General features: G+C 37.9%; 1 protein-coding gene across 1 annotated transcript in view; it reads left to right on the plus strand.

The window, feature by feature from the left end:
- Positions 1–26,156, plus strand: part of EPRS1 (glutamyl-prolyl-tRNA synthetase 1) — a 65,914-nt gene that overhangs the window by 14,116 nt on the left and 25,642 nt on the right. The window contains exons 7-18 of the mRNA XM_044266815.1: positions 1,010–1,136; positions 1,827–2,019; positions 3,415–3,586; positions 5,541–5,774; positions 7,009–7,093; positions 7,502–7,561; positions 13,305–13,415; positions 15,420–15,556; positions 16,353–16,560; positions 17,116–17,228; positions 18,369–18,486; positions 23,840–24,193. Coding sequence (XP_044122750.1) covers positions 1,010–1,136; positions 1,827–2,019; positions 3,415–3,586; positions 5,541–5,774; positions 7,009–7,093; positions 7,502–7,561; positions 13,305–13,415; positions 15,420–15,556; positions 16,353–16,560; positions 17,116–17,228; positions 18,369–18,486; positions 23,840–24,193 — 1,912 coding nt within the window. The remainder of the gene's footprint in view (positions 1–1,009; positions 1,137–1,826; positions 2,020–3,414; positions 3,587–5,540; positions 5,775–7,008; positions 7,094–7,501; positions 7,562–13,304; positions 13,416–15,419; positions 15,557–16,352; positions 16,561–17,115; positions 17,229–18,368; positions 18,487–23,839; positions 24,194–26,156) is intronic.

Below are 26,156 nucleotides of genomic sequence, written 5' to 3' on the forward strand. Positions count from 1 at the left end.
TGCTGCCTGAATTTCTAAAACAGGGATTGATTTAAAAACTGATGTGAAGACTTGCAAGGAGTTGTATTTTCCCCTTCCCAGCTGAGATCGTGTTGGCATGAAACCAGGAAACTAGCGCAGTGGGGACCATGGCTACCATTAGTGGAAGCTAGTAGAAATGATAGATGTCCTTGCTTCATGCCATACTTGCTGCCTGGAAAAGGGTATTTTCAACAGTAGTGGTATAGGGTACTGCTTTTTACCCACATTGCTGATAGAAGAGAACATTGATATAGAATATTACTGACAGTGCCTGTGACATACTTTATTCCTTGTAATTGCCAGTTGCCCATAGAACAGAGTAGTGTTTACATAGATTGCGATTCACAGAGCGTTGGTCCTGGAAGGTCCTTTAGTTCAAATCCTGGTGTTTTGGCTTCTGAGAAAACTGACACCTTGAGAAGTGGCTCTCCTGCAGCCTCCTGATCCCCATGTGCCCTTTCAGGGATCCTCCTGTGGCAGTGGTGATCTCTGAGGTGCCTCTCCCTGGCCTGCATGAGGTGGGCACTCGGTTCTCAGTAGCATCAGGTCTTAGTGAAGAAGATCCACTGCCGCGTAGCACTGAAAAAGCTGTTTTGGAAGCAGTTTTCCTCTAACTAAATGACCATGTGTTTCCTCTGTAAGGAAAAAAAAAAAAAAAGATTTTCCTTGAGGTTGGTTTTTTGTTTATTTTGTTCTTTATTTTGTTTTTTTTCTCCTGAAGGTTGTAATGTTAACAAATAACTTATCCCTTTGTGAGAGATTTTACATATGAAATTGTTTCTTGTGATTATTTTATAAATGTTATAGCCTTTTTCTTCCTGTGAGGGTCAGATTTTCTATCACAGTACTTTTTTATTAGAAAATAAAATATGACTGGAGTACCAACTAGAAGGATTTTTGTTTAGTTCTCATCTCCTCAAAAAGGTTAAGTTTAAGTATTTAGTTAAAACATGTTAATGAGTTTCTTTGTGAAATGTTTTTGTTTTAGTTACTTACACATTGGGCATGCAAAAGCTGCTCTTCTGAACCAGCACTACCAGGTTAACTTTAAAGGGAAACTGATCATGAGATTTGATGACACAAATCCTGAAAAAGAAAAGGAAGATTTTGAGAAGGTAATTAAAGGTGTAGTGATGACCCTTTGTCAGAAAAGTTAATGAAAATTAGAGGGTGACCTGATACCTTCATGGTATGAAAATAAGTTTGTTCTCATACCTGCTTTTATCCCTCATCTGTATATTCTGTGTCTGAGACCTAAGCTAAGCAATATTGAGCTCCCATATGAAAAAACTTCAATTTATTTTTTTTCTTCCACAATTGTACAGTTTACCAAAGTGTGCTGTATTTTCCTTTAAGCACCAATTTCTTACATGAATTGGTCAATAGAGGCAGGTTTCCTTTTTGTCGTATAATTTTAAGTGTATGAATGAAACAGACACTTAAGTAGGTATTGGAAAATTGGGAAGGTTTCCTAGCCTCTTTTATCCTCTTTATTCAGAAGCATTTCAATTTATTCAAAGAGAGGGCAAATGATTGTCAGTATGACCAATAATAACCAGTTTTCCAGAGTAAATGGAAAGCTCTTTCATGAGATCAGCTTTCTCAGCTGAAAATTTGGAGACTAATACAACGAATATCTTTTTTTCTTCTCTTACCTAATATACAACTTGCACAGACATTTTCAGGCTTTTTTTTTTTTGACTGATGGTGTATAATTACATTTGCCCAAATGCAGTATCAAGGATTGAAAACACACAAGAAAATGCAAAAGATAAAGTGATGGTTATTTTGGATTCTTTTTGTAGGTTATCTTGGAAGATGTTGCAATGTTGCATATCAAACCAGATCAGTTTACTTATACCTCGGATCATTTTGAGACTATAATGAAATATGCAGAGAAGCTAATTCAGGAAGGGAAGGCGTATGTAGATGATACTCCTGCAGAGCAGATGAAAGCAGAACGTGAACAGAGGATCGAATCCAAGCACAGAAAAAACTGTAAGGCACATTTAGTGTATTGTATTTTAATTGATGGGCTTCTGTTCTATTTCTCTAGTAGAACAAGATTTCTGTGAAAGATGCTCGTTTGAGACACATTTGGGAATATGATTCACACGTTAATTCATCATAAGTTTTTCTTTCTTTATCATCTTTAATTGTTTTCACTTTGTTGCCATCACAACTGCATGTCACGTGTGCGCGCCCTTTGTGTTTGAATGGTTATTTCTGCAAGTTTTTCTAGTTCTCCCAATTTAAATACTGAGTCTTTCTATAAAATGATCATGTTATTAGTACCCAAATCTTCTTAGCATGTGGGTAAATGTAATACTGAATATAATATTGAAGCTCGGTGTACTGCTCTGTACCTCAGAAATATCACTTGACGAAATAACCTTTCTTACTCATTACTTGTCCCCTGAGTTACTGAATAGGGCTATTTTCACTCTGTAATTATGTTGCCGTAATTTCCACAGTATACTGTATTTAAATCTTGGGAAGTGTCTAGTGAATTTAGATTGTTACAGAAGTCTTTCTTTTTTCTCTCTCTTTTTTAAGTTTCCCTACATTTTCAGAGATTGTTAACAACTTTACTTGTAGACCTCACTTGATTTTTTTGAGGGCAGGTAAGATGTGTGCATTTCCTTCAGGAGCTTCCGCAGACAATCACTGTGTCATAGTTCTTTCTCACCTACATGGGACAGGTTTTCAGTGTTCTCACATAAATAGAACCATAGCTACTTAGGACATAGAATTCTTTTTTCTGGGATTAAACTTGTGTCATTGTTTTCCGTGAGCTCTCATGTTTTTCAGTGTAAGAGTCTCCTGCTTTCCACCCGAATGACTGACAGGGCTTTCAGGGAGCCCACAGGCTCAGGCTCACAGCCCAAGCTGTGTTCTTTTCCTGGGCACGGGCAGTAGCACTGATCCCTGTGGGCCCTGTGGATCAGGCCAATCTGATCTGTCCCCTGGGCGTGAGGTGGCAAAGGGACAGAATGCTTCTGCTTCAAAGGCAGTGTTAAATTTGAGGGGGTCGGGCTGGCCAGTTGTGCTCTGATGGGAAAGGAGGAAATGCAAGATGAGAAAAACCTTCTGGCCTCTTTCGCTCATACTCTTAGATCAGTATTACATCAGTGGAATGTATTGATTTGACTGCCTTTAAAAATATATTTATAGAGTGTATTTTTTAAGCATTTTGTGAGACTTCATAAAAAAATGATGCATTTACTCTTCATACCAAATATTAGAACTATTATATTTTAAACTAGTGGAGTGTGCTTTTATTATATAAGTAGAATGTGGAAATTTGTATCAAATTATGGGGCTATTAAAATAATTTGAATTCAACTATATTAGTAATACATGAAATAAACTAATACAATTATCATCTTATAGCTGTTGAGAAGAATCTGCAAATGTGGGAAGAAATGAAAAAAGGGAGCCAGTTTGGCCAGTCCTGTTGTCTGAGAGCAAAAATTGACATGAGTAGTAACAATGGATGTATGAGAGACCCAACGCTTTATCGCTGTAAAATTCAGCCACATCCAAGAACTGGAAATAAATACAAGTGAGTGTATCTCTTTCATTATGTTCGGTAGCCTAGTATGATTTTTGTTGATCTCTGTAAATGTGGAGTACATTCAGAATAGTCAAGAGACTTGGATCTTTGTTCATCCACAGGTTAGTAACTGCTGTTGGTAGAGTGTGTAACCTAATCTCTTGGGGGTTACTCACCTGTTGATTAAGGTTATGTTAGGTTATTTCTAAGATAATTGCCATCTATAAAAGTCCTATACTCTCCCGAAAATTGCTTTATGTATTGACTAGGTTTACTGTGGCATGTATCTTTATTTTTTATTTTATTTTTTTAAAGATTTTATTCATTTATTTGACAGAGAGAGAGAAAGAGCACAGGTAGGCAGAGAGGCAAGCAGAGAGAGAAGCAGGCTCCCCACTGAGTAGAGAGTCTGATCGGGGCTCGATCCCAGAACCATGGGATCATGACCTGAGCCGAAGGCAGAGGCTTAACCCCCTGAGCCACCCAGGTTCCCTGGTGTGTATCTTTAGATGAAGATAGTTTTCTTCCTCTAATAAACTTGGATTCTGCTGGGCATAAATTGATTCACAAAATTGATGGAATTGAAAATTTACAGAAATAGGAACAATATAAGAAAGTATCATGCGTCTTTTTTCTAGTCTTGATTAGCTTTCTGTGTGGGTTTTCAGTTAATGATTTTTTTCTTCAAATGGGTTCCCCTCCCCTATTTATTTACTTTTATAAAGTAACTATAGAATTTTTTTTAATAATTTGAAGAAGCCTACCTACATATAATTGCTGAATCTGCACTTCTGAGATTAGTGAATGTAAATGCTAGCCTCTTTAGCTAATGTAACTTTCTTTAAATGTGTGGGTGTAGATATGGTGTCCATATGTAGACAAAACCTTACATATGTGGTTACAGGTGTCTACATAAGTCATTTTTAACAGGGTGCTTTCTTCTTATTTTATTAAGCAAATACTTCGTCTACCTTTGGAAAAGTGAATTTGGATACACATTTTCAGTATCAAATAATTGCCAAGCATAATGCAGTAGCATTTTAATGAAGTTGTGTCCAAAAAATTAGAAGGCATAATGCGATAATACATTTCTTAAAACTCAGAGTGCTTTCACATTGTGTACATTATTTTAATCAGGAATTGTTTCTAAGGCCATTTCATCTTAAATGGAATTTTAATTAACCTACTTTTCTTCTCTTTTACTTGTCAGAGAAGGAAATGCTTTATTCTTAAATTCATTGAATTACAGGAGATTAAGCTTAGGTATTTATTCAAGTGTGGGATTTATTAAGATATTGAAAAGCCAAAAATTCCTTTGAATTATTATGTACAGTTGATTCTTGAGCAGTGCAGGGAGTTAGGATGCCGACCCCCTGTGCAGTCAAAAATCTGTGTATGACTTCTGATTCCCCAAGAACTTAGCTACTAGTAGCCTCCTATTGACAGAAGCCTTACTGATAACATAGTCGATTAACACATTTTTATATTTATTATATCCTGTATTCATAAAATAAACCAGAGAAAATAAATTACTAGAAAAATCATAAGAATACATTTGCAGTACTGTACTGTGTTTATAAAAATCCATGAATAAGTGGACACATGTAGTTCTAATTTGTGGTGTTCAAGGGTCAGCAGTATTTTGCTTTTTATTTTCTCCTATACTATACATGACATGTGGATTGTTGACTTTGCTGTGCCAATACCCAGTTGTCTGTTAAGTAGCAAATTTGCTTTTTTGTTTGAACATTGAGTGGGTTAACTGATTTGTTGGTCCCAAAGACTGATAATATTTTGATACACTTTGAATATTATGGGTCATAAAACCTGTTGATTTTTAAGAAATTCCTAATTTGTAAGGAATTCTGTTTCAAATTACTCTTGCTTCTTACAATGCAATAGTCTAAGATGGAAAGGGTAGCGTGCTTCAGTTTACTTTTCAATGTCTTCCCTTTTTTTCCAGTGTTTATCCAACATACGATTTTGCCTGTCCCATAGTTGACAGTATTGAAGGTGTTACACATGCCCTGAGAACAACAGAATACCACGACAGAGATGAACAGTTTTATTGGATTATTGAAGCCTTAGGCATAAGAAAGCCGTATATCTGGGAATATAGTCGACTAAATCTCAACAACACAGTGCTCTCGAAAAGAAAACTCACATGGTTTGTCAACGAAGGACTGGTAGACGGATGGTATGTTTCTGTGACCTAGAATTTAGAGGAAGGAGTAAGAACATGGTCTGTCAGTGATTTTAAAACTGTTCTGAGGGGCGGGTGGTAGGGTGAATGGGAAGAGGTAGAGTGGGTGGGCCTCTAGGGTTTCTGGTCCTTATCTTTATTTCATTCAGTGCATCAAGTCCCTCTCCCACTCCCCTTTATTTTAATGCTACAAATACGGAGTGCCCATTTGGACCCTGGTGCATGGAAATGCAAAACACACAAGGGCACATTCTCTGTTGATCTTAGCATTTTGTAGAAAAGTAGTTGTAACTCTTTTCCTTTGTATATCTGGTTACCATTTTCCACACTCTGCTGAGGCTCTGAGGCTTTTCAGCTAGGTCCCAGGAAGGCCAAAAATACTGAGTTGAGGCGAAGACATAAACGGTTTCTGCCTTGGTGGTGAAGACCCACCTTGTGGAGCCATTGGTGGCCCAGAGTACTCAGCTCCTAGGAAAAGTTAACAAATCTCTGTAGCATGTTAACCTATATAGGATTTCTGCGAGAAAGAGGAATATAAAAATTCAAGTCGTCTTGTAGCCTTAGATCTGTGTAAAGGAAACTTGTTCAAATGAATTACCATGCTGATGAGTCTGTTCTTTATGTGAATTAACGGGAATGTATATATTAGTTTCTGTTAGCATCGCATAATAGTTAATATGTATTTTATACTGGTTTTAGAACTGAATTTGACAAAGGGCAAGTTTATCTTGGGCTCCAGGCAAAAGTTTTTATTGGAAATAAAATAAAATTTCTGCAGAATGTTAATAACCAGTGTATATATTTTTTATTACCCAAGGGGCTTTGTAAAGTATGTTCATACATGGGTGACATGATACCATTTCTTACCTGATTCTCACGGTTGTATGTAGAATAGGGAGCTTGAATATTTGTTAAATAAAAAGCAAATAAGAATGTTTTAATACATGGGTTCCCCATTTGAAGATGCAACTGTGTCTTTTTTGAAATGTGTTTTTACTATTCCTAGTAATGCATTTATTTTACTGAGCAGTATTTGACGAGTAAGCAGTTTTCCTCTTCCGTGTATGTGGGCTCATTGGTATTATGAGTTACTCAGTTATTATTTAAACAGCTCAGTCCAACTATTTCATAAGCTAACTGTAATTATTATTCATAAGGTATTTTGTACTACTTGTGTTTGTACATTAAAAAGATCTCTTTGGTACTTACAAATTTCCCTGTTTCCCAGGGATGACCCGAGGTTTCCTACGGTTCGTGGGGTGCTGAGAAGAGGGATGACTGTCGAAGGGCTGAAGCAGTTTATTGCTGCTCAGGTGACCTACACTTTGTTTTCCATCTTCTCTGTTTGAGTTTTCAAGTGTCTTATTAATATCCCTTTAGTCTCTATTAATTTCTGTTCATTTTGTTCCTTGTTCCTTATAATGCAAAGGCAGAATTTTTTTTTTCAAAGTGTATGTTTATGATGGTGGAAAATTGAGAGCGTCCTACTCTAGTAAGCTGAAGTGAGACAGAGATGACCTGTAGTATTTTTATACAGTGGAATACTCAGCTCTTGACTCTGGCTGTTCGGGTAACCAAATAGTTTGTGCATACTAGGTTTTATATTCCAATGGAAGTAAACTTGCAAGTATTTGGGGGTTTATTTTTTTTCTAACATCTTAGCTTACGTACTCCAATGAATACTTTTTGCCTTTTAAGTCATTTTATTATTGCTTTTCTAGGGTTCTTCACGTTCAGTTGTGAACATGGAATGGGACAAAATTTGGGCATTTAATAAAAAGGTACACATTTTGACTTTTGGTCCTCCTTTCTTGTGCCTAAGTCCTGAATAACATGATATGTGTAGAATTCATTAGTGTGTTCATCATAGAGAAAACTTTGTGAAGAATGTTACCATTTTGCAGACCTTCAGGAAAATGGAATGTTTTCCTTTCTTAAACCTATAAAGAGTATTAAGCCTATTTTCTATACCAAACAAGTCACAGTGATTAAAACAAACTTGGAGTTAGTGGGGAGCGGTAACAGTTTTTTCCTTAAATATCTTATGAACACTGCATTTCATTTTTCTGCTTTCAAGCTGCGAGCTCTCTGTAAGAAGGTATCACTTAACGCTTTTATTTGCCTTACCTAGCACATAGCTTTTAGCGTATTACATGTTATAACCTGAGATGTTATACAGCTTTGAAGCACAATCACATTTATATAAAAGACTTGCTTATACAAATCCACTGAAAATGCATTATTCCTAGTTTTAAAAATCATGTCCTCTGGTTTTCTTAGTGGCAAAGGGAAGATCTGGCTAACTTGATTCCACTGTTCCCTTGTGTGCTGAGAGGACAGAGTTTTTCAGTTGTATGTTTCACTGAGTTGTATTGAAGGTTCACTAATTGTCATTCCTCTGTCTTACTGAATCTAGTTTGTTTTTTTTTTTAACCTGTTCTTAAATGAAAGTTAAATAAGGAATACTGCATATTGACTTTATTATTTGCCAAATGGAAGCAGATGCTTAGACACTATAATAAGGCAAATCCTCAAAATGCCATGTTTTAAACTATAGTTTCTGTGATTGTGTTCTGTACTTTTTTCTTACTGCTGCTTGATTGTGCTGATGCCTTGCTTCAAGAAAGACTTGCTTGTCTCGCATGTGTCTTGAATTTGTTTTATTTAGTGTCGTGTGTTTTTGATACATAAAGGAATTAATTGGCTCTTTCTGTTGCTGCAGTTACTAATAATAAATACATGTAGAATTTACAGGCAAGGTTAATTTGGTGTACTTTTCATTAATAACCCAAATTTTAAAGGTTTTAAGTTTCAATAAAGTTATACATGTGCACTTAGTTCAAATACATGAATTATATTTCACCACGGTCAGTTCTGTAGGGTCTGTTAAGGTGAGGAGCACATTTCCCTCTCTTCTTCCTTCACCCCCCCCCACCCCAGAGAAACACTTTCAGCTCTTTTAGATCATTGTTTTGGTGTTTTTATTGCCTGTATCTCTAAATAATATGTGTGTTGCTATTTCTTATTTTTTATTTAAGTTTTAGGCATCCTCCTCTGACTCACACAATGAAAAGAGGGGACACGAGTCTCTTACTTTTTCTCAGACCCTCTTGGTTTTCTTGTAGTTAATTATTGTTTTCCCTCATTTGTTTCATTTTCTACTTCTGTCCGCTTTGAATTGTCTGAATTTCCTACCAAGGTGTTCTTGTGCCTCAGCCTTCTTTCAGTTCCGTCGTGGAGACCGCTCTGCTAGAGCCTTCTGCCCTGCTCCGCGCTGCTGCGGAGGCTCAGCAGTCTTCCGTGCTCGGCCATCGTTCTGGGGTTTCGTGTGCTTTTGTTCTGTGACGGATCGAACTCTTGTATCTTTTTATGTTCCTCTTGCTTTGCTCTGCTCTGGCCTTTGGTAGCTCCCTGAGAAGGGGGCAAGGGATGAAGATTTTTGAGACCTTGTATATGACCTTTTTCATTCTGAAATTTCATGAGGAGGTGTTGTGGCAGGCTCTGTTTTCATCTTTATCCGTCAGAAAAACAGGTGGCTTCCAGTCTGGAGACTCGTTCCTTCAGTTCTGGGAAATTGTCTTGAATCCTTTCTTTATTTTTTCTCTGCCTTGTGTTCTTCTCCCTGGAACTCGTGAGTAGATGTTGGGCCTCCTAGACCGGTCCTCCAGGCTTATCTTCTCTCTTTTTTTTCTATCTCATCTTTTGGCTTTGCTTTGTGCTGGATGGACTCCGCTGTATCTTCCCGACCTCCGGTTGAGTTTTTCACTTCTATATCATGTCTCCAAGGTTTTGTTTCTGTTCTCGGATTAAAAACGTTCTTGTTGCTGTTCCTGTTTCATGCTTAGAATACTAACATTAGTGGAAATTCTTCTTGTGCTCTCTCTTTCCTGCAGATTATTTTCACTTTCTGTTTCATATTAAAAGCATGTTAAAGACATCTCAGAGGTCTGGATAATCTTGAATATCTGCTCATGTTTAACATGGAGGACTAAAGGAGCAGTTAGCAGGCCCAAAACAAAGAGTTGGACTTGTCAGCTGAGCCTCACTGTAGGATGACCTTGCTGAGTCAGTTAGTTGGAGAATCTCTGTGTCAGTAACTTTATCTCTTATCTCTTGGAATTGGCAGTTTTTCCAAGGAAGTTTCTTTTAATTACCTGCCTGAAGTGTGAAGGCTTAGCTGTCAGAGCTTTGGAGCTGAACAGAAGAGGACTGAGGGCCTTTCTGTGTAGTATCATGCATTCACTTAATTTTGTGCAGTACCCTCTTCTTCACATCCTCCTGGTACTTGCCAGGATCTAAGCACCCTCCTCCTTGCAGAGTAAACTTCTTTCTGTAGTGGGGATGGGGAAGTGGCAGTGCCTCATTTATGGAACAGAGAGGGGATGTTTCTGTATGATTTTCAGATCACAGAATTTTGTTGTTCTCTCCTCTTTGATTACACTAGTTTTCGGGGTTTGTACTTTCCAACAACAACAACAACAACAAATTCTTTTCTTTAAATCTTTTCCCTTTTTTTAAGATTTTATTTATTTGAGAGAGAGAGAGCACGCGTGAGCACTGAGCGGGGAGGAGAGGGAGAAGCAGGTTCCCTTCAAGCAGGGAGCCCAGTGCAGGGCTCGATCCCAGGCCCCCGGGATCATGATCTGAGCTGAAGGTGGATGCTTAACTGACTGAGCCACCCAGCTGCCCCAATCCTTTATGTTTTTTTAGTGGGGATACAGGAGGGAATGAAAGTAGTTGAGTATTCTTCAGGCTGCTGGTTTATCCATACGTCTGTGGGACCTCTAATCAGTAAGCATCATGTTGAAAACAGCACAGTTAAAACATTTTGATGGGTAGTAAAAATGATGTTATTCTGGTGACGTACCTTTTCGTTTCTGTTGCTGGCTTTCCTCACCTCCTCCTACACTTCCTTCACTTTGCCCCTTTCTGCCCCTTGAGGTACAGATCTCATATTTAGGGTTCATGTACCATTCAGTCTGATTACTGCTTTGTTATTTTGTAGCTCACTCTTTTTTTCCAAGCTCTGTGAATAAAATGTTAGTGAGACATTACTGAACTAAATTTAACACCATGGCTCGGTGAGGCAGTCATTAAGGACAGAGATAAAATGTCATTCTGTGGACACTCTCCCGTTCTTAGTAACTTAGCATTTTTGTTAAAGCATCTTCTGCTAAAGGACTAGAGGGGTAACTGGATTAGCTGCAACTCGTTAAGTACATGTTCCTTTGGAGAAAGAGCTTTATTTGCAGAGCATAGTGTATATGGCTGAGAAAAGGGGAGAAATGGGTGAAGGGGACAGTGAGATGTGGGGTGAGTAATAATCTCCATATCCTCCTGAAAATTCTATAATTCCTATTTTCTTAGCCTGGCTTTTCATATTGGTAAGAAATTAATACATAATTTTTCTGAATCATAATTAAATAAAAGTTACCTAGTTCATTACATATAATCTACCGTAATACTGATAGGAGACATTTCACTAGCTTACTCTGTATTAACATAATTTTTTTCTTGGTTGTATGTAAGTGTAAATATTAGGATCTGAACTCTTTAGCCAAGGCAGAAAAGTCATGGCTTTAAGCCGTTCATTTTACAGTAATACTTGCTTACATCAGCCTTCCTTTATTGCTATAATTTTTAAAGCTATGTTAGTATTTCAGTAGTATGTAATATCATAGTTTCCCCTCCAAATCTCATCCCAACTCCCTTGCCTCTGCCCCTAACCTAAAGTAGGTAGAGACTTCTCTCTTTGACCCCCAAAAAGGAAAGTCTTCAAATGAAAAATTTTCAAGTAAACCCCAGTAAATAAAAGGGTAGCTTTTCTGGTGGAAGTGTGTTAAGGGTTCTGGATTCTTCTCCACAGTCCCAGGCCTGTCTTTCCCCACTGGGTGGTGTCTGCCAGGGGAACTCCTTGAAATCCCTGGGACACTTCGGAGTAATTTGATCCAGAAATTTTTAGAATTATATAATTTAGAGCTGAACAACTTAAAATCTTTTAATCCGAGATTTCTTAGACTTCACTGTCCCTGACTATCCTATGGAATGCTTGTTAAAAATAGATTTCTTTAGCCTTTACTTCAGACTATCACATTCATTGTCCTGTAGGGTTAAGTGGCCTGAGAATCTGAGCTAGCCGCCGAGTAAGTGATGACTGTAAATAGTCAGGTGTGAGAAACCATCTTCTCCGGCTTTTGTCAGGTGAGGAGGCTGAGCTGCAGTGACCTGGAGGAGGTTTCCCAGGCCGGCTTGTCTAGTTGTAGCTTTCTTTAAAGAAACTGTATCTTCCTGGCTTAAGTACTGAACTGAGGAATTGCAAATTAAGTCTTCAGTCATTTTAGCCCAGTTGAAGCTAAAAGGAGGAATCTTTAGGGAAGGATGATCTTTAAGCTAACTCAAGGAAGGAAGGAATGGAATGACGATATAGAGAGAGGCTGGTCCTGATTTACTACCAACATGAAACAGAAGCCAGGAGGAGTAGCAGACACAGGGAGTTAAAGAGCTTTTCAGGCTTTTATGAGTGACCCTCTGAGTCACTGAGAATTTTCACATTATTCTTTTCAGAAGCTGGAAAATACTCTAAAAGCAAACATACAAAAAACTAACCCAGCAGTGGTAACAACAACAGAATAATACAAAACAAACACAGCCAAGTTCGGTTAGCCATACACTATTTCCTACATCCTCCTTAGCGCCTCACTCTGTACATGCGCCTCTATCTACGTTTTTCTTCCATATGCTTTATTTAGTGTCTAAACACTGCTGTTTTGTGTGGTCACCATGGATAATTTTAAATTGAACAGTGAAGTAAGGAAAATACATCCGATCCAGAAGGGCATGCTACTGCTGTTTTGGAGGTGGAGTTAGGTCAGAGCACAGCGAGTAGAACCATTCATCCAGTGAATCCGCAAATGTCTGTTGATCACCTGTGTGTGCCCGGCCCTGGCTCAATACTGGGAACACAGTGGTCCCTGTATATGTAGCTTGCAGACCAGCAGAAATGTCTTGTTTATACTATTCAGTTTATAGAATTGCCTTATTATAGTGACCTAATAATGTTTTGCTTTTGATTGTGATGTGTTGCCTAACACTGATTAAAACTGATACTAAGATACAATACCTATATTCTTTGAAAATGGACTTTTCCAGTAATACAAAAGGACATATCACACTTACCCATAGGATTGATACATGACCCCGCAGGATGAATTTTCCTCATCTTCTAATAACAGAGTTATAAGTTATTTGCAAAGGTAATATTTTGCTTTAACTAATTGGTTTCTTTTCACCTGTCAGGACTTATTCTTGAGAAGGAACTTTGAATTTTATGTAGCTTTCGATTATGATTGTTTCCTTTTTTTCTACCGGACAGTTAAATATTAGAGGAGACTTAGCAGGTAAAACAAAAAATTAGTAAATGCAGTAACAAAGAAAGCCAGTTAGTATTCCTGTGCTATCATTTATTTTATTTATGAAGTTTTTAAAATATCTGGATGTTTTAACACGAGGTTGCATTTGTTGCAGGTTATTGACCCGGTGGCGCCACGGTATGTTGCATTACTGAAGAAAGACGTGGTTCCTGTGAATATCCCTGAGGCTCAGGAGGAGATGAAAGAAGTAGCCAAACACCCAAAGGTCACCATGCACTTTCACCAATGTTATTCTCAGAAGGAGCAGGATAAGAAAAGGGAAAATGTGGCTTGGGGGCAGCTGTTGCATGGTTTTGAGATCATTTTCTATTCAATATTATTTGTCTGATTTGATACTAATTGAAGTAAATGTTTTTGTGGGTTTTTTGCTGAGGAAATCTATTTTAGTAATAATCCAAAACACATCTCAGAACTTTTACACTCTGTGCCTTTGTTGTTGTTGTTGTTCTGTAGAGATAGTATATAAGTATATAATAAAAGTTCACCTTTTCTTGGAGTCCTTCTGGAAGATGATACCATAATTCAGGCTGTTGTCTTTATAGGGAAGCTGAGGTGTGTTCTCTGTTAACTAGTTATTCATTGGTACCTTTGTCTTTAAGCCCAAACATTAGACCTAGTAATATTGAATCACAATTTTTCTTTTTTTTAAAGTAGGCTCCACGCCTAGTGTGGGGTTCAGACTCATGACCCTGAGATCAAGAGTCATGTGCTCTACCAACTGAGCCAGCCAGGTGCCCTTTGAGTCACAGTTTTCATTCAGAATCTATCACACTGGCATTTAGTCTGTTTTAGAGAATGTCAGTGAAGTGAGAATGAACTCTGTCCATCTGAATTCAGAATACAAATCTTAGATACAAGTAGTAGGGAATTCCTCTTAGTTAAACCATGATTGTTGTCTTCATTATGACTGCTTGACATTATGACTGCTTGCTTGACAGCCTTTCAGCAAAAATAGATCCTTTTATTCAAGCTTTGTGGGTTGTCTATAAATACCTTCATTGTATAATGGAGATGCATAGACTAACTCACTCATACAATAGCCTAATGTACTCATAACCTTACTCATAACTGTTATATACACAGGCTAACTTACATATAAAATAATAGGCATCTGAGTTGTAGCCTTATATGATTGTCTTTGTACATGGCAGTGGCTATTTTTAACTTTCAAGATTTGAGTTATTTTAGGGTGACTCCTAATAAGATTTGGAAAGAGTATATGTTTGTGATAGATTTGACTTTGCCTTTATCTCACATCTGATTGGTTCACCCAGGCGTTGGTGCTATCTGTGTATCATGTCACTGACTACAGTTAGCTTAACTGTGAAGCTTACTGAATGCTTTGAAATTTGAGTGGTGAGAAAATGTCCTAAGGCGCTTATTTGTTAAAATGGTAGTTGTGTTCAGATAGCATGGGTAATAGTTACACATAATAAAGGATAAGTTTATTATTCATTTGGAGACACTCTTTAAATGATGACTGGTGTGCTCAGTGCGATCTTTGGAATCTTAGGTATCATTTTCCTCACTAAATCTTAGCCTGTTACCATTCTCTGAGTTCAGTAGAATGTAAGTCAATACATCATCCTGATTTTTCTCAAATTTTTACATTGGTACATTTATTGAGTAATTACTAAACACATGCTGTGTAATACTTATTTCAAAAAATCTTAGACTTTTCTTCTTTTGAAGTCTGTTAAACAAAAACTGAGGGTTAACACACCATTCTTTTTATTCTCCAAATCTTTTTCCTTCTTTTATAATACATACTGAAAAGACAGAAAATTTATCTATCTATACAAATATGATACTCTTTTAATTTGTCATCTAAGATATGAAAGGTCCACACATTTTCCTGCTGTGGTGACATCTGTTGTCCTGTAATGTTCTGTAGCCACTGATCAGAAGTGACTCCATTTTCTCCTTTGTTGCCAAGCACTAGTGACATTCTGAGGACTGCAAAGTAGATTCTGGTTGGAGGGACAACAAAAACAAATGATAACTGTCTTAGCTCTGAAAACAAAGAATTTTAGGCTGGAAGTAATTGTAGGGACTTTGTCTGACTCCCATTAGCATTACTGCCACGTGGCTGGGATTCAGCATGTTTGATTAAAGAATTAAATGAATGAATATTAAATTTGCATGCTGGGTTCAATAAGTTGTTTCAATCAACACTCTTCTTCTTTTTTTTTTTTTTTTAATCAATCAGAATCCTGATGTTGGCTTGAAGCCAGTGTGGTACAGTCCTAAAGTTTTCATTGAAGGTGCTGATGCAGAGACCTTGTCGGAGGGGGAGATGGTTACCTTTATAAATTGGGGCAACATCAACATTACTAAAATAAATAAGTAAGAAATTTTTGTCTGTTTTTAAATAAATATGGAAGGGAATTCTTAGTTTATTCACTTATTAAAAATTACCAGATTTAGTCTCATTCATTTTCCCACCGGTAAATCTGCTCAGGGATAGAAACTGCTAATTCTGGACGCACAACAGGTTTCCATGTGTGTCCAGTTTACTAATTGGGTATCGGGGTGTTTTGCTTGTGATACTGAAAATTACTGTGTCTAGATGTAAAAAAAATAGTTCTCATGCTTACAGTTGTCTTCTTGTCATCTGATTCTCATTGTACAGTTGCTGGGCAAGGGATCCTTTGGACAGATTTTGTATACATAACATTCTTTATCCTAAAATCTGTTTTAAAATTATTTTGTGATGAATACGAGCTTTCTAGTTATTACAGTGTGCTACACTTGTTCTTAAGATTACATAAATGGAATATAGTATGCTAATAAAATTTATGTAAACTCTGAAATCTGAATTGTCCAGTCATTACGTATGATTTCAAGTAATTGTTAAATGTTTAAAAATATGGTACTTTATATTTTTTAATGTTTAATGCAGATGGCTTAAAATTTGTAGATATGCTTGTGTTTTTCATCACACGAGTGCGCATCTGCTCTCTAGTAGATTTTATTTTTATTGTCTCTTAACCAGTATTTGTCTGGAACGTACTAGAAGCTCAAATGTTTGCTTTGGCATTTTTCCAAAGAAAATCCTAGCCATTTCTTACAGGTACAGGACAAAATAATGCATTTAGGACAGTTACGGTTTTCTTTTAACACTTTTCAATCTTCTATCTAGAAGTGCAGATGGAAAAATTGTATCTCTTGATGCAAAGTTGAATTTGGAGAACAAAGACTACAAGAAAACCACGAAGATCACGTGGCTTGCAGAGACTGCACGTGCCCTTCCTATTCCTGCAATCTGTGTCACCTACGAGCACTTGATCACCAAGCCGGTGCTGGGGAAAGATGAGGACTTTAAGCAGTATGTGAACAAGAACAGTAAGGTAGTCTCCTGAAAGACACCCTGTTTCTTTTTCCTTGTTATATAAACTTTTTTAGAATTTTTAAAATTACTTTTGAGTATTTGGTTTTCAAGTAAAATGGAAAAGATCTGTAAAATTTTGTTAAAATGAAAAGATGTAAAAGAGTGATGTTTCTGTTTTGTGGAAGGTAAGAGTTGAAGCACAGCGAGGTTAAAGAACTTGCTTATGCTTAAGTGCCTTGCAGCTCGGTCTGTCTGTGCTTCTCTCACTGCCGCTCCTGGTGGAATTTATGGTGGGAAACTTACTTAAGTATGCGGGGATACCAGTCAAGTTGATGAAAAGGTTTCCTGAAGTTAATTCATCAGTTCATCAGTTTTAAGTTTTAAAAAAAATGTAATAGATGTAATTGTTTACTTCTTTACTGTTTCACTGTATCTGCTTAAGTAGTAAAGTTTTTAACATATCTGTTTAAATTGAGGATAGTCTGCCTTCTGGAAAAACAACTTCTATTTTAGAGTTGTTTCCAGTGCTCTGATTTCTAAGAAGTTGTATTTTGGTTTTCTTTCATCTTTATAGCATGAAGAACTAATGCTGGGGGATCCCTGCCTTAAGGATTTGAAAAAAGGAGACATCATACAACTCCAGAGAAGAGGATTCTGCGTATGTGATCAGCCATATGAACCTGTTAGGTAAGTAAACGTCACTGAGCATTTAAACGAAAATGCTTGACATTCTTACCGTAGTAAGACTTTAAATATTGAATTTCTTCTAAAATACTCTACCTGATAATTCTCTCTTCAGTTTGATATTTGCCTTTTATATTTAATATTTCAGACCTTAAGGTAACAAGCAGTAACTCTGAAACAGCATAATAATAACAAATTATTGATTTCTAAAATTAAACCATCTTATAATTCATCTTCACAAATGTAGTCCCAAGTATAAAGAGACATTCCAATATATCGTTGGGTAAAAATTATTACTATTACCTTTTTATAGTGTATTTTCATTAGATGCATTATAGAATATAAATAACATAGCAGGTACATTTAGAGGAAAATAGTAATCTTATCTCAGTAAAGCTATTCAAAAATATTGAAGAGATATACTGAATTCTTCTCTTTATATTTTCACTTGAGCTTTTACTACAAAATTTGAAGAAGTCATATGCTTATCAGTAGCCTTGGTGGCAGTGGATTTTGCTGATTACTTTTAAAAATTGAGAAATTCTTTTAAGTGTTTTACGGAAATTTTTCTGTTCACAAGCATATTAGGTATTGTATGGAGATGCATTTGTCTTTCGGTCAAGAATGAGCACCCACTAGTGCCATTTCTGGTGGCAGGCAGAGGAGCTGAACTTTTGTCCTAGAGTTAGCCTGTTTATATCTATAAAAGATCTTAAACTGGAAGGTTATAATTAGCACTATGATTTTTTTTTTTTTTTAAGATTTTATTTATTTATTTGACAGAGAGAGATCACAAGTAGGCAGAGAGGCAGGCAGAGAGAGAGAGAGGAGGAAGCAGGCTCCCTGTCGAGCAGAGAGCCTGATGTGGGACTCGATCCCAGGACCCTGAGATCATGACCTGAGCCGAAGGCAGCGGCTTAACCCACTGAGCCACCCAGGCGCCCAGCACTATGAATTTTTATTTATGTATCCATTGTTTTTAAACTTCACTGAAGAGCTTCTGATTTGAATAATAAGAGAATGGACTGTTTATACTTCAAGAAGCATTAACATGATGCCAGTGACTTAATCGAGGAATTCAGTTTGAATTACTGTCACATAATTTTGTTCTAAACCTTTTTTGGCCCTCCGTTTTCTCTTTAGCCCATATAGCTGCAAAGAAGCCCCATGTGTTTTGATATATATTCCTGATGGACATACAAAGGAAATGCCAACATCTGGGTCAAGGGAAAAGACCAAGGTAGAAACAACAAAAAATGAGGTAAACGTTGACTTCTATGGATATGTCTCTAATCAACCATCTTTTTACCCCAGGATTTAGAATCTTTCTTCATGATACCCACAGGCTAAGTGAAATTCTAATAGTTCTCTTTGTTAAGTTCAAAGAGATAAATGTTTCTTATGTAGTTACTTGAAGAAATAATAGATGTAAGTGGAATAAAAGAGAAATTTTATTCTTAAAAGATTGTGTTCTCAAATTTAAATAGTGTAATTATTTCATTCTAAAAGTGATACACTGATTAAAAGAAAAAATAATACTTTAATTCTTTCCTGAATCTTATACTCGCCTGGGATACTACAGTGCTAACTTCCTGTTCCATAGTGATTTTCCTGTGGTGTTTGATTTTAACGTAGCAGCTGTGGAAATTTTAGTTTTACAAAGGTAGGACATCACTAAAAGGAATGTAACATGCTCTGATGTTAACATTGAGCCAACTTGAGCTTGTAGTACATGTAGTGTTTGACAGATGTTGGACATGTTGCTCTGTTTACTTCAGGTACTTAAAATATTTTGTAGTGCCCCTATGAATTTCCTGTGGCACCTGGAGCACCTTGATGCATGGTTTGGGATCCATGGGTGTTGGGTCTGCAGTGACATCTTGGCAGGTGGATGGGAAGTAGGATTAGAAGATGTGTTAAGTGATTAGGAATCCAGAGGATGAGGGAAGGGAAGATACAAAGTAGGACATGAATTCAGGAAGTAGAATAAGTAATATGGTAAGTCCTAATTTTGTGTGATTGAATAGGTAAATAAAAAATAACCTGAGCTAGGGAAGATAGAAACACATAAGTTTATTAGATGTGAGTTTAGAACTCTTTTTACAATGGGAATGTCATAACTTGAGCTTTTAATTTGCACACATTAAATACTGTGTGATTTCAGACAAAAGAAAATTGAAGAAAAGAATTTAAATAGAGCAGTTCTTAAACTTCTTAGTCTCAAGACCCTGTATACTCTTTTTTTTTAAAGATTTTTATTAATTTGACAGAGATCACAAGTAGGCAGAGAGGCAGGCAGGGTGTGGGGTTGGGGGATAAGCAGGCTCCCCACTGAGCAGAGAGCCAGACCTGGGGCTGTATCCCAGGATCCGGGCTGAAGACAGGGGCTTTAACCCACTGAACCACCCAGGTGCCCCAAGAGCCTATATCCTCTTAAAAATAATTGAGGACCTTTTTTGTTTATGTGGGTTATATACTAAGAGTTGAAACTGACAGGTTTTTAAATTAAGGATTAAGTTTTATTTTACTTATTTATCTATCTACTTTTTAAGAGAGAGGGTGAGAGAGAAAGAAATTTGCGTACACAAGCCAGGGGCAGGAGAGGGAGAGTGTCTTTAGCAGGCTCCATGCCAGGCATGGAGTCCGATGAAGGACTTGATCTCACAACCCTGAGATCATAACCTGAGCCAAAATCAAGAGTTAAACAACTTAGACTTAAAACTTAAGCCACCCCCACACCCTTATCAATTTGTTTTAAAATGGCAATAATGAACCCAGTTATATTTATATAAATATTTTTTATGAAAAATAACTATTTTTTAAAAGTTTGAGTTAGAAGAATGCTGTGGTTTTGCACTTTTTAATATCTCTTTAAGATCTGACTTAGTCGCCTCAAAAAAATTGCACTGTGTACTCATGAAAGATGGACTCAAAATGACAGATTACGTCTTAGTGGATTAGAAAATAGCTGTGGCCTTACAGACCTCCTTTGAAAGGATCTCAGAAATCCTCTGGGTTCTGTATGCCACACCTTGAGAACTGCCAGTATATGTGATGAAATAAGAGTGACATGGGGAATGTGGCTACCTAGGCTCCTGTTGGTCCCAGTGTCCCCCAGTAAAATTTTACATATGCTGTAAAGATGTCAGTGTAACACTGTAAGTTTCTTTATTTATTTTCTTTTTTTTTTTTTTATTTTTTTTTTATTTTTTTTTTATTTTAAAGATTTTTATTTATTTATTTGACAGAGAGAAATCACAAGTAGATGGAGACGCAGGCAGAGAGAGAGAGAGGGAAGCAGGCTCCCTGCTGAGCAGAGAGCCCGATGCGGGACTCGATCCCAGGACCCTGAGATCATGACCTGAGCCGAAGGCAGCGGCTTAACCCACTGAGCCACCCAGGCGCCCTCTTTATTTATTTTCAAATTTTTATTTAAATCCTAGTTAGTTAACATATAGTGTAATACTGGTTTCAGAAATTTGTGTATTCTTGAGAAGCTTTGTTCTGTCAAGCAGCATACTAAGAATGACAGGGCTGCGTTATTAGGAGAAATAGGCTTGGGGCAAAACGCTAAGAACCTGTGCGTCTCCTTTAGGTTCAGTCAGCTGTTGGCTGGTTGGCAGCCATCAGAGGCCTCGCTGGACATCCATGGTGGCTCACTCTCACGGGTGGCAGTTGATACTGACTGTTGGCTAGGAAAGGGGAAATGTCGCACAAAGTAGCTACAAGTGACCTCTTTAGTGTGGTAGTGTCAGGGTAGTGAAACTTTGTAGGACAGCTCAGGGCTCCAGAAGTGAGTGGCTGGTAGACATGGTGGAAGCAGCATTGCCTTTTATGTTTTTGTTTTTGTTTTGTTTTAGATTTTATTTATTGATTTGACAGATCACAAGCAGGCAGAGAGGCAGACAGAGAGAGAGGGGGAAGCAGGCTCCCCACCAAGTGAAGAGCCCGATGCGGGCCTCATCCCCGGACCCCAGATCATGACCTGAGCCGAAGGCAGAGGCTTTAACCACTGAGCCACCCAGGCGCCCCGCCTTTTATGTTTTAACCTTAAAAACCTCACATAGTGTCATTTCTGCCATGCTCTTGGTCCAAGCACTCATAATCTTGCCCAGATTCAAGTGGGGGATATAGACCTCACCTCTTGATGGACAGAGTGTTAGAAAGTTTGTGGATATATTTTGGAACCTGCACAAATCCTAAGAGAAGTTCAAATGCACTTGACTAGCATTGGTATCCAACACTGCCTGGCAGCCTTAAGCCTTAGCATTAAGCTGTCTCCTTTGATATGTAGGTCTTTGAGGGTGTTTTCCTCTAATAGAGAGCAGTACCATCAGAACTAGAGTCTGACTCAGTGTGGATCCCACCTCATCTTTTTTTTTTCTAAGCCCAGGAGGCTACTAGCTCTTTGAAATTCCTTCATCTGCACTTGTACCTTCATTAGATGGCTTAATGTTATGGTAAACATTGTTTTTAAAGTGCCACCTTCACTCAAGGAAGCTGCTCCTCTTTTTTTTTTTTTTTTTTTTTTTTAGATATTATTTATTTGAGGAAGAGAGTGCAGGCGTAGGGGGTGGGGGCGCAGATAATACAGACTTCCCGAGAGCATGAAGCCTGGCATGGGCCTTGATCCCTGAATCCTGGGATCATGACCTGAGCTGAAGGCAGCTGCTTAACTGACTGAGCCACCCGGGTGCCCCAAGGAGGACACTTCTAAAGCTTTCTCTTTTTTTTTTTTTTTTTTCTCAAGATTTTATTTATTTATTTGAGAGAGAGAGACAGTGAAAGAGAGCATGAGCGAGGAGAAGGTCAGAGAGCGAAGCAGACTCCCCATGGAGCTGGGAGCCTGATGTGGGACTCGATCCCGGGACTCCAGGATCACGACCTGAGCCGAAGGCAGTAGTCCAACCAACTGAGCCACCCAGGCGTCCCTAAAGCTTTCTCTTTTAATTGTGAGAAAGCTTTTTCCTGTATGCTTCTTTGACATCAAACATTAACATACTGGCAGAAACCACCACAAGGTGGTGTGATTTTTCAGTGTTACCCTAATACCTTTAATAGTGTTTCCCTGTTTACTAGGCATGAATGAGTCCGTTCAGGTTATCAAAAATAAGTATAGCAGAACAGAATGTATATATTTTTGATACAGAATGACTCTGTTGTATTCTTGATTTACTGTATAATATTTTGCATTTATATATGCTTATTAACATTGATGGTTGTATATTTTAAGGGAGTAATTTTGAGTATATGTGGGGTTTTTTTTAAAGATTTTATTTACTTATTTTTTAATCTCTACACTTAATATGGGTTTTAAACTCACAATTCTGAGACTAAGGGTCACATGCTCTACCAAGTGAGCTAGCAAACCTATGTGGTTTTGTTTTTTTTTTAATATTTTATTTATTTATTTGACAGAGATCACAAGTAGGCAGAGAGGCAGGTAGGCATAGAGAGGGGGGGGGAAGCAGGCTCCCTGCTGAGCAGAGAGCCCTGTGCAGGCCCAATCCCAGGACTCTGAGATCATGACCTGAGAGGCTTAACCAAATGAGCCACCCAGGTGCCCTCTATGTGGTATTTGACTTACATGTTTCCTTTAGAACCTAATCCTGATGTAAAATGCAACCCTGATGTATCTTGACGTGCTCCTTAGCTATCCAGATAAAGATACCTGAAAGACCGTTCAGAGTGCTGGGTCTGGGATTGGGACAGTTCAAGTAGAGATAAAACATTCTGGAGTTAATATACATGACTCATGAATATGGATTAAGCGGAAGACCATTAAAGAAAATAATCATGGGGAAGGTATGATGTGAGCTGGGTTTTAAATTTGGAAGCATTTCAGTAGGGTGGAAAGCTTTCTAGGCAGAAGGAAAGCGTGACATTGAAAATAAAAAATAGCATAGTTACTCACTACCCAGACATCATTTTAGTTTACGTATCTCTAGGTTTATTGCATATATCTATATATAATCATATGCCTGGAAATAAATAATTTTATACAAAATATATAATTTTATACTATGGAATTGTTCCATAGCAAGGAGTTAAAATTGTATCACAGTATTTTATGGAGGTCTTGCTTTGTCATCAGTCTAGATATTATCTCTTAAAAAATTAGTAATTCCTGAAACTTATTGATACTTTTTCCCAGCATTTGTAACTAAAAGCTTTAAGCAGATTTATTACCTTTTATTTTCCCATCACACTGATGGGTTCAATAAAGTTATTTTTCTTTCATAGTTAAAACCAGAAACAGCTTATGGAACTAATTTAAGGTCACACAGCTACTATGTGGTGAAACAATGATTTATTCTCAGATCTTTTGGATGTGTCATAATTTCTTTAATCCACTAATGGTAAGGATTTAGCAGATTTTCAGTTTTTTATTCTGATAAAAATTCTTTAGTACATAACCATGTACCTCTATGTTTGTTTACTTCTGTCATTTTTCATTAGGATAAATTTTTAGGAATGAGATTATTAAACTTTTTAAGGGATCAAAATTTAATTTTTTTTTAGCATGAAATGTTGTATGACAGTTTGATACAATTTTGTGAGAGGACATTTAACATGAATTAATTTTTTTCGCTTTTGGTTTTCTGCTTCTGTAGCCGAGTACTCCTCGTAAGGAAAGACCAGGTCCTTTGGATAATACCTGTGCTCCATCTGAGGATTCCTTGGTCCTTTACAACAGAGTGGCTGCTCAAGGGGATGTGGTTCGTGAATTAAAAGCCAAGAAAGCAGCAAAGGAAGATATAGATGCAGCTGTAAAACAGCTTTTGGCTTTGAAAGCTGAATATAAGGAGAAAACTGGTCAGGAATATAAACCTGGAAACCCTCCTGCAGTGGTACAGAATGTTTCCTCTGGGTCATCAAGGAGTGTTGTGGAAAGTAAATCTCTCTACGATGAAGTCGCTGCACAAGGGGAGGCGGTTCGGAAACTGAAAGCTGAAAAAGCTCCCAAGGTCAGTGTTTTGGAACAGGGCGAGACAACACTGGGAGGGAGTTCGTGAATTCAGCCAGTTTAGGGTGGCCGCACTCTCCTCTTTTAACACATACTGTGTCTAGACTGCTTGAGTATTTTGGCAGAGCAGTCCATCATTACTGATACCTGCTATGTGCCAAGCTCTGAAAATACTAACAAGCAGCTCCCCGTCTAGTGTGGGAGTGGGTGTCAGGGAGGAAATATGCACACTGTGATCCACGTGGTGGACTGAAATCCTGTCCTCTGTGATGTGTAAATTGTTCTCAGAAGCACTTGTGGTTGTAAGTGGCAGGGAAGGAGGAATCTGTTCATAAAGGACATTTAAAGTAGTCCTGAGATAGAGGAAGCCCTTTATGTGTGAACAAAATTCAGAGAAAGTGTAAGTGGAAATCCATGGTTCTCAGCTTCATTTTACATCAGGATTACTAGAGAGCTTGCTAAAACACAGATTTCAGGGTCCTACCTCTTGAACAACTTCTTCAGTAAGTCTGGAATATGGAGAGAATATGCATTTGTAAAAAGTTGTCCAGGAGAAGCTGGTGCTCCTGGCCTGGGGCCCGGTAAGGAAGATAAGCAGCGGCAGGGGCAGAGAGGTATGAAGGTTCAAGGTATATTCAAAGAATAATAGTTTGTCAGGGGTGCCTGGGTTGCTCAGTGGGTTAAAGCCTCTGCCTTCGGCCCAGGTCATGATCCCAGGGTCCTGGGATGGAGCCCAGCATCAGGGTGCTCTGCTCAACGGGGAGCCTGCTTCCCTTCCTTTCTCTCTGCCTGCCTTTCTTCCTACTTGTGATCTCTGTCTGTCAAATAAATAAATAAAGTCTTCAAAAAAAGAATAATAGGTCATCAGGACATTTTTGACCAGTGACCATTTCCAGCTCTTTGTAAGGGAACCCTCAAGTGATACGAATTTTTAACTAAAGTATACTTTTTATTCTTGTTTTAATTATGTCTTTATGCCAAACATTTAGCCACATGGGTGGTAGCACAGAGTGTGGAACAGGATTGTTTGTTGTAAGAGACAAGAGGAATAGTTTCTGTGATAAAGGTCATATATATATATGTTTTTTTTTATTTTAAAATTTTATTTATTTATTTTAGAGAATGAGCACGCATGGTGGGACAGAGGCAGTGGGGGAGGGAGAGGGACAAGCAGATTCCCACTGAACTCGGAGCCTAGTGTGGGGCTCAACCCCATAACCCTGAAATCATGACCTAAGCCTGGAACCGAGAGACAGACCTTCACCATCTGAGCCACCCAGGCTTCCTGAGAATGGTCATATTTAGTAATCAAGGTGTACAGTACTGTTCAAACAGTAGTATAGTTCTAAAACGTCAACAAATGGATAATGCTATAACTGGATATAATTCAGTCACTCATAAGCTTCCAAAAATTACAGACTCCGGACTGTGACATGAACACAGAGAGGTACGGTGAACCCTTGGACTTGACTTCAGTGACGAGGGGAGATTTGTTCTTGTCAGGGGATCTACTGTCCTTCAGCATCCTGGGCTTTGGTTGGAGAAGAATGGAGTAAGAGGTTACAATTTCCTCATCTCATTAACAAGTTGCTGGGCATCTGACTGGGAACTGTGCCCCCAGATTCTTTATTTCATGGACATTTGACCTCTGTTGAAGAGAGAGCATGCTTTGGGGGGATTTTAGGGTTTTATTCCAGAAGTTAATATTTTTCTCTCCCTTGTGAACTGTGGAGAAATCTTTTTTCTCTTTTGTGAGCCTATCGGAAGTCTTGCAGAGCTATTATGATCTTCAAATAGCTCTGCTTCTAGGAGTAAAGCCTGCAGCTTGGGATGTAAATCCTTGATATTTCCTGTCCTTTGGCAAGGTTAAGGGTATTTTTCACTCTGTAGATCAGACACAAGCTATGGACCCTTTTTGAGGGGCAGGGCTTTGATCTTTAAATTCCTTCATTCTGAGTAGGGTA

Source organism: Neovison vison, chromosome 10, assembly GCF_020171115.1.
Source record: "Neovison vison isolate M4711 chromosome 10, ASM_NN_V1, whole genome shotgun sequence".
NCBI lineage: Eukaryota > Metazoa > Chordata > Mammalia > Carnivora > Mustelidae > Neogale > Neogale vison.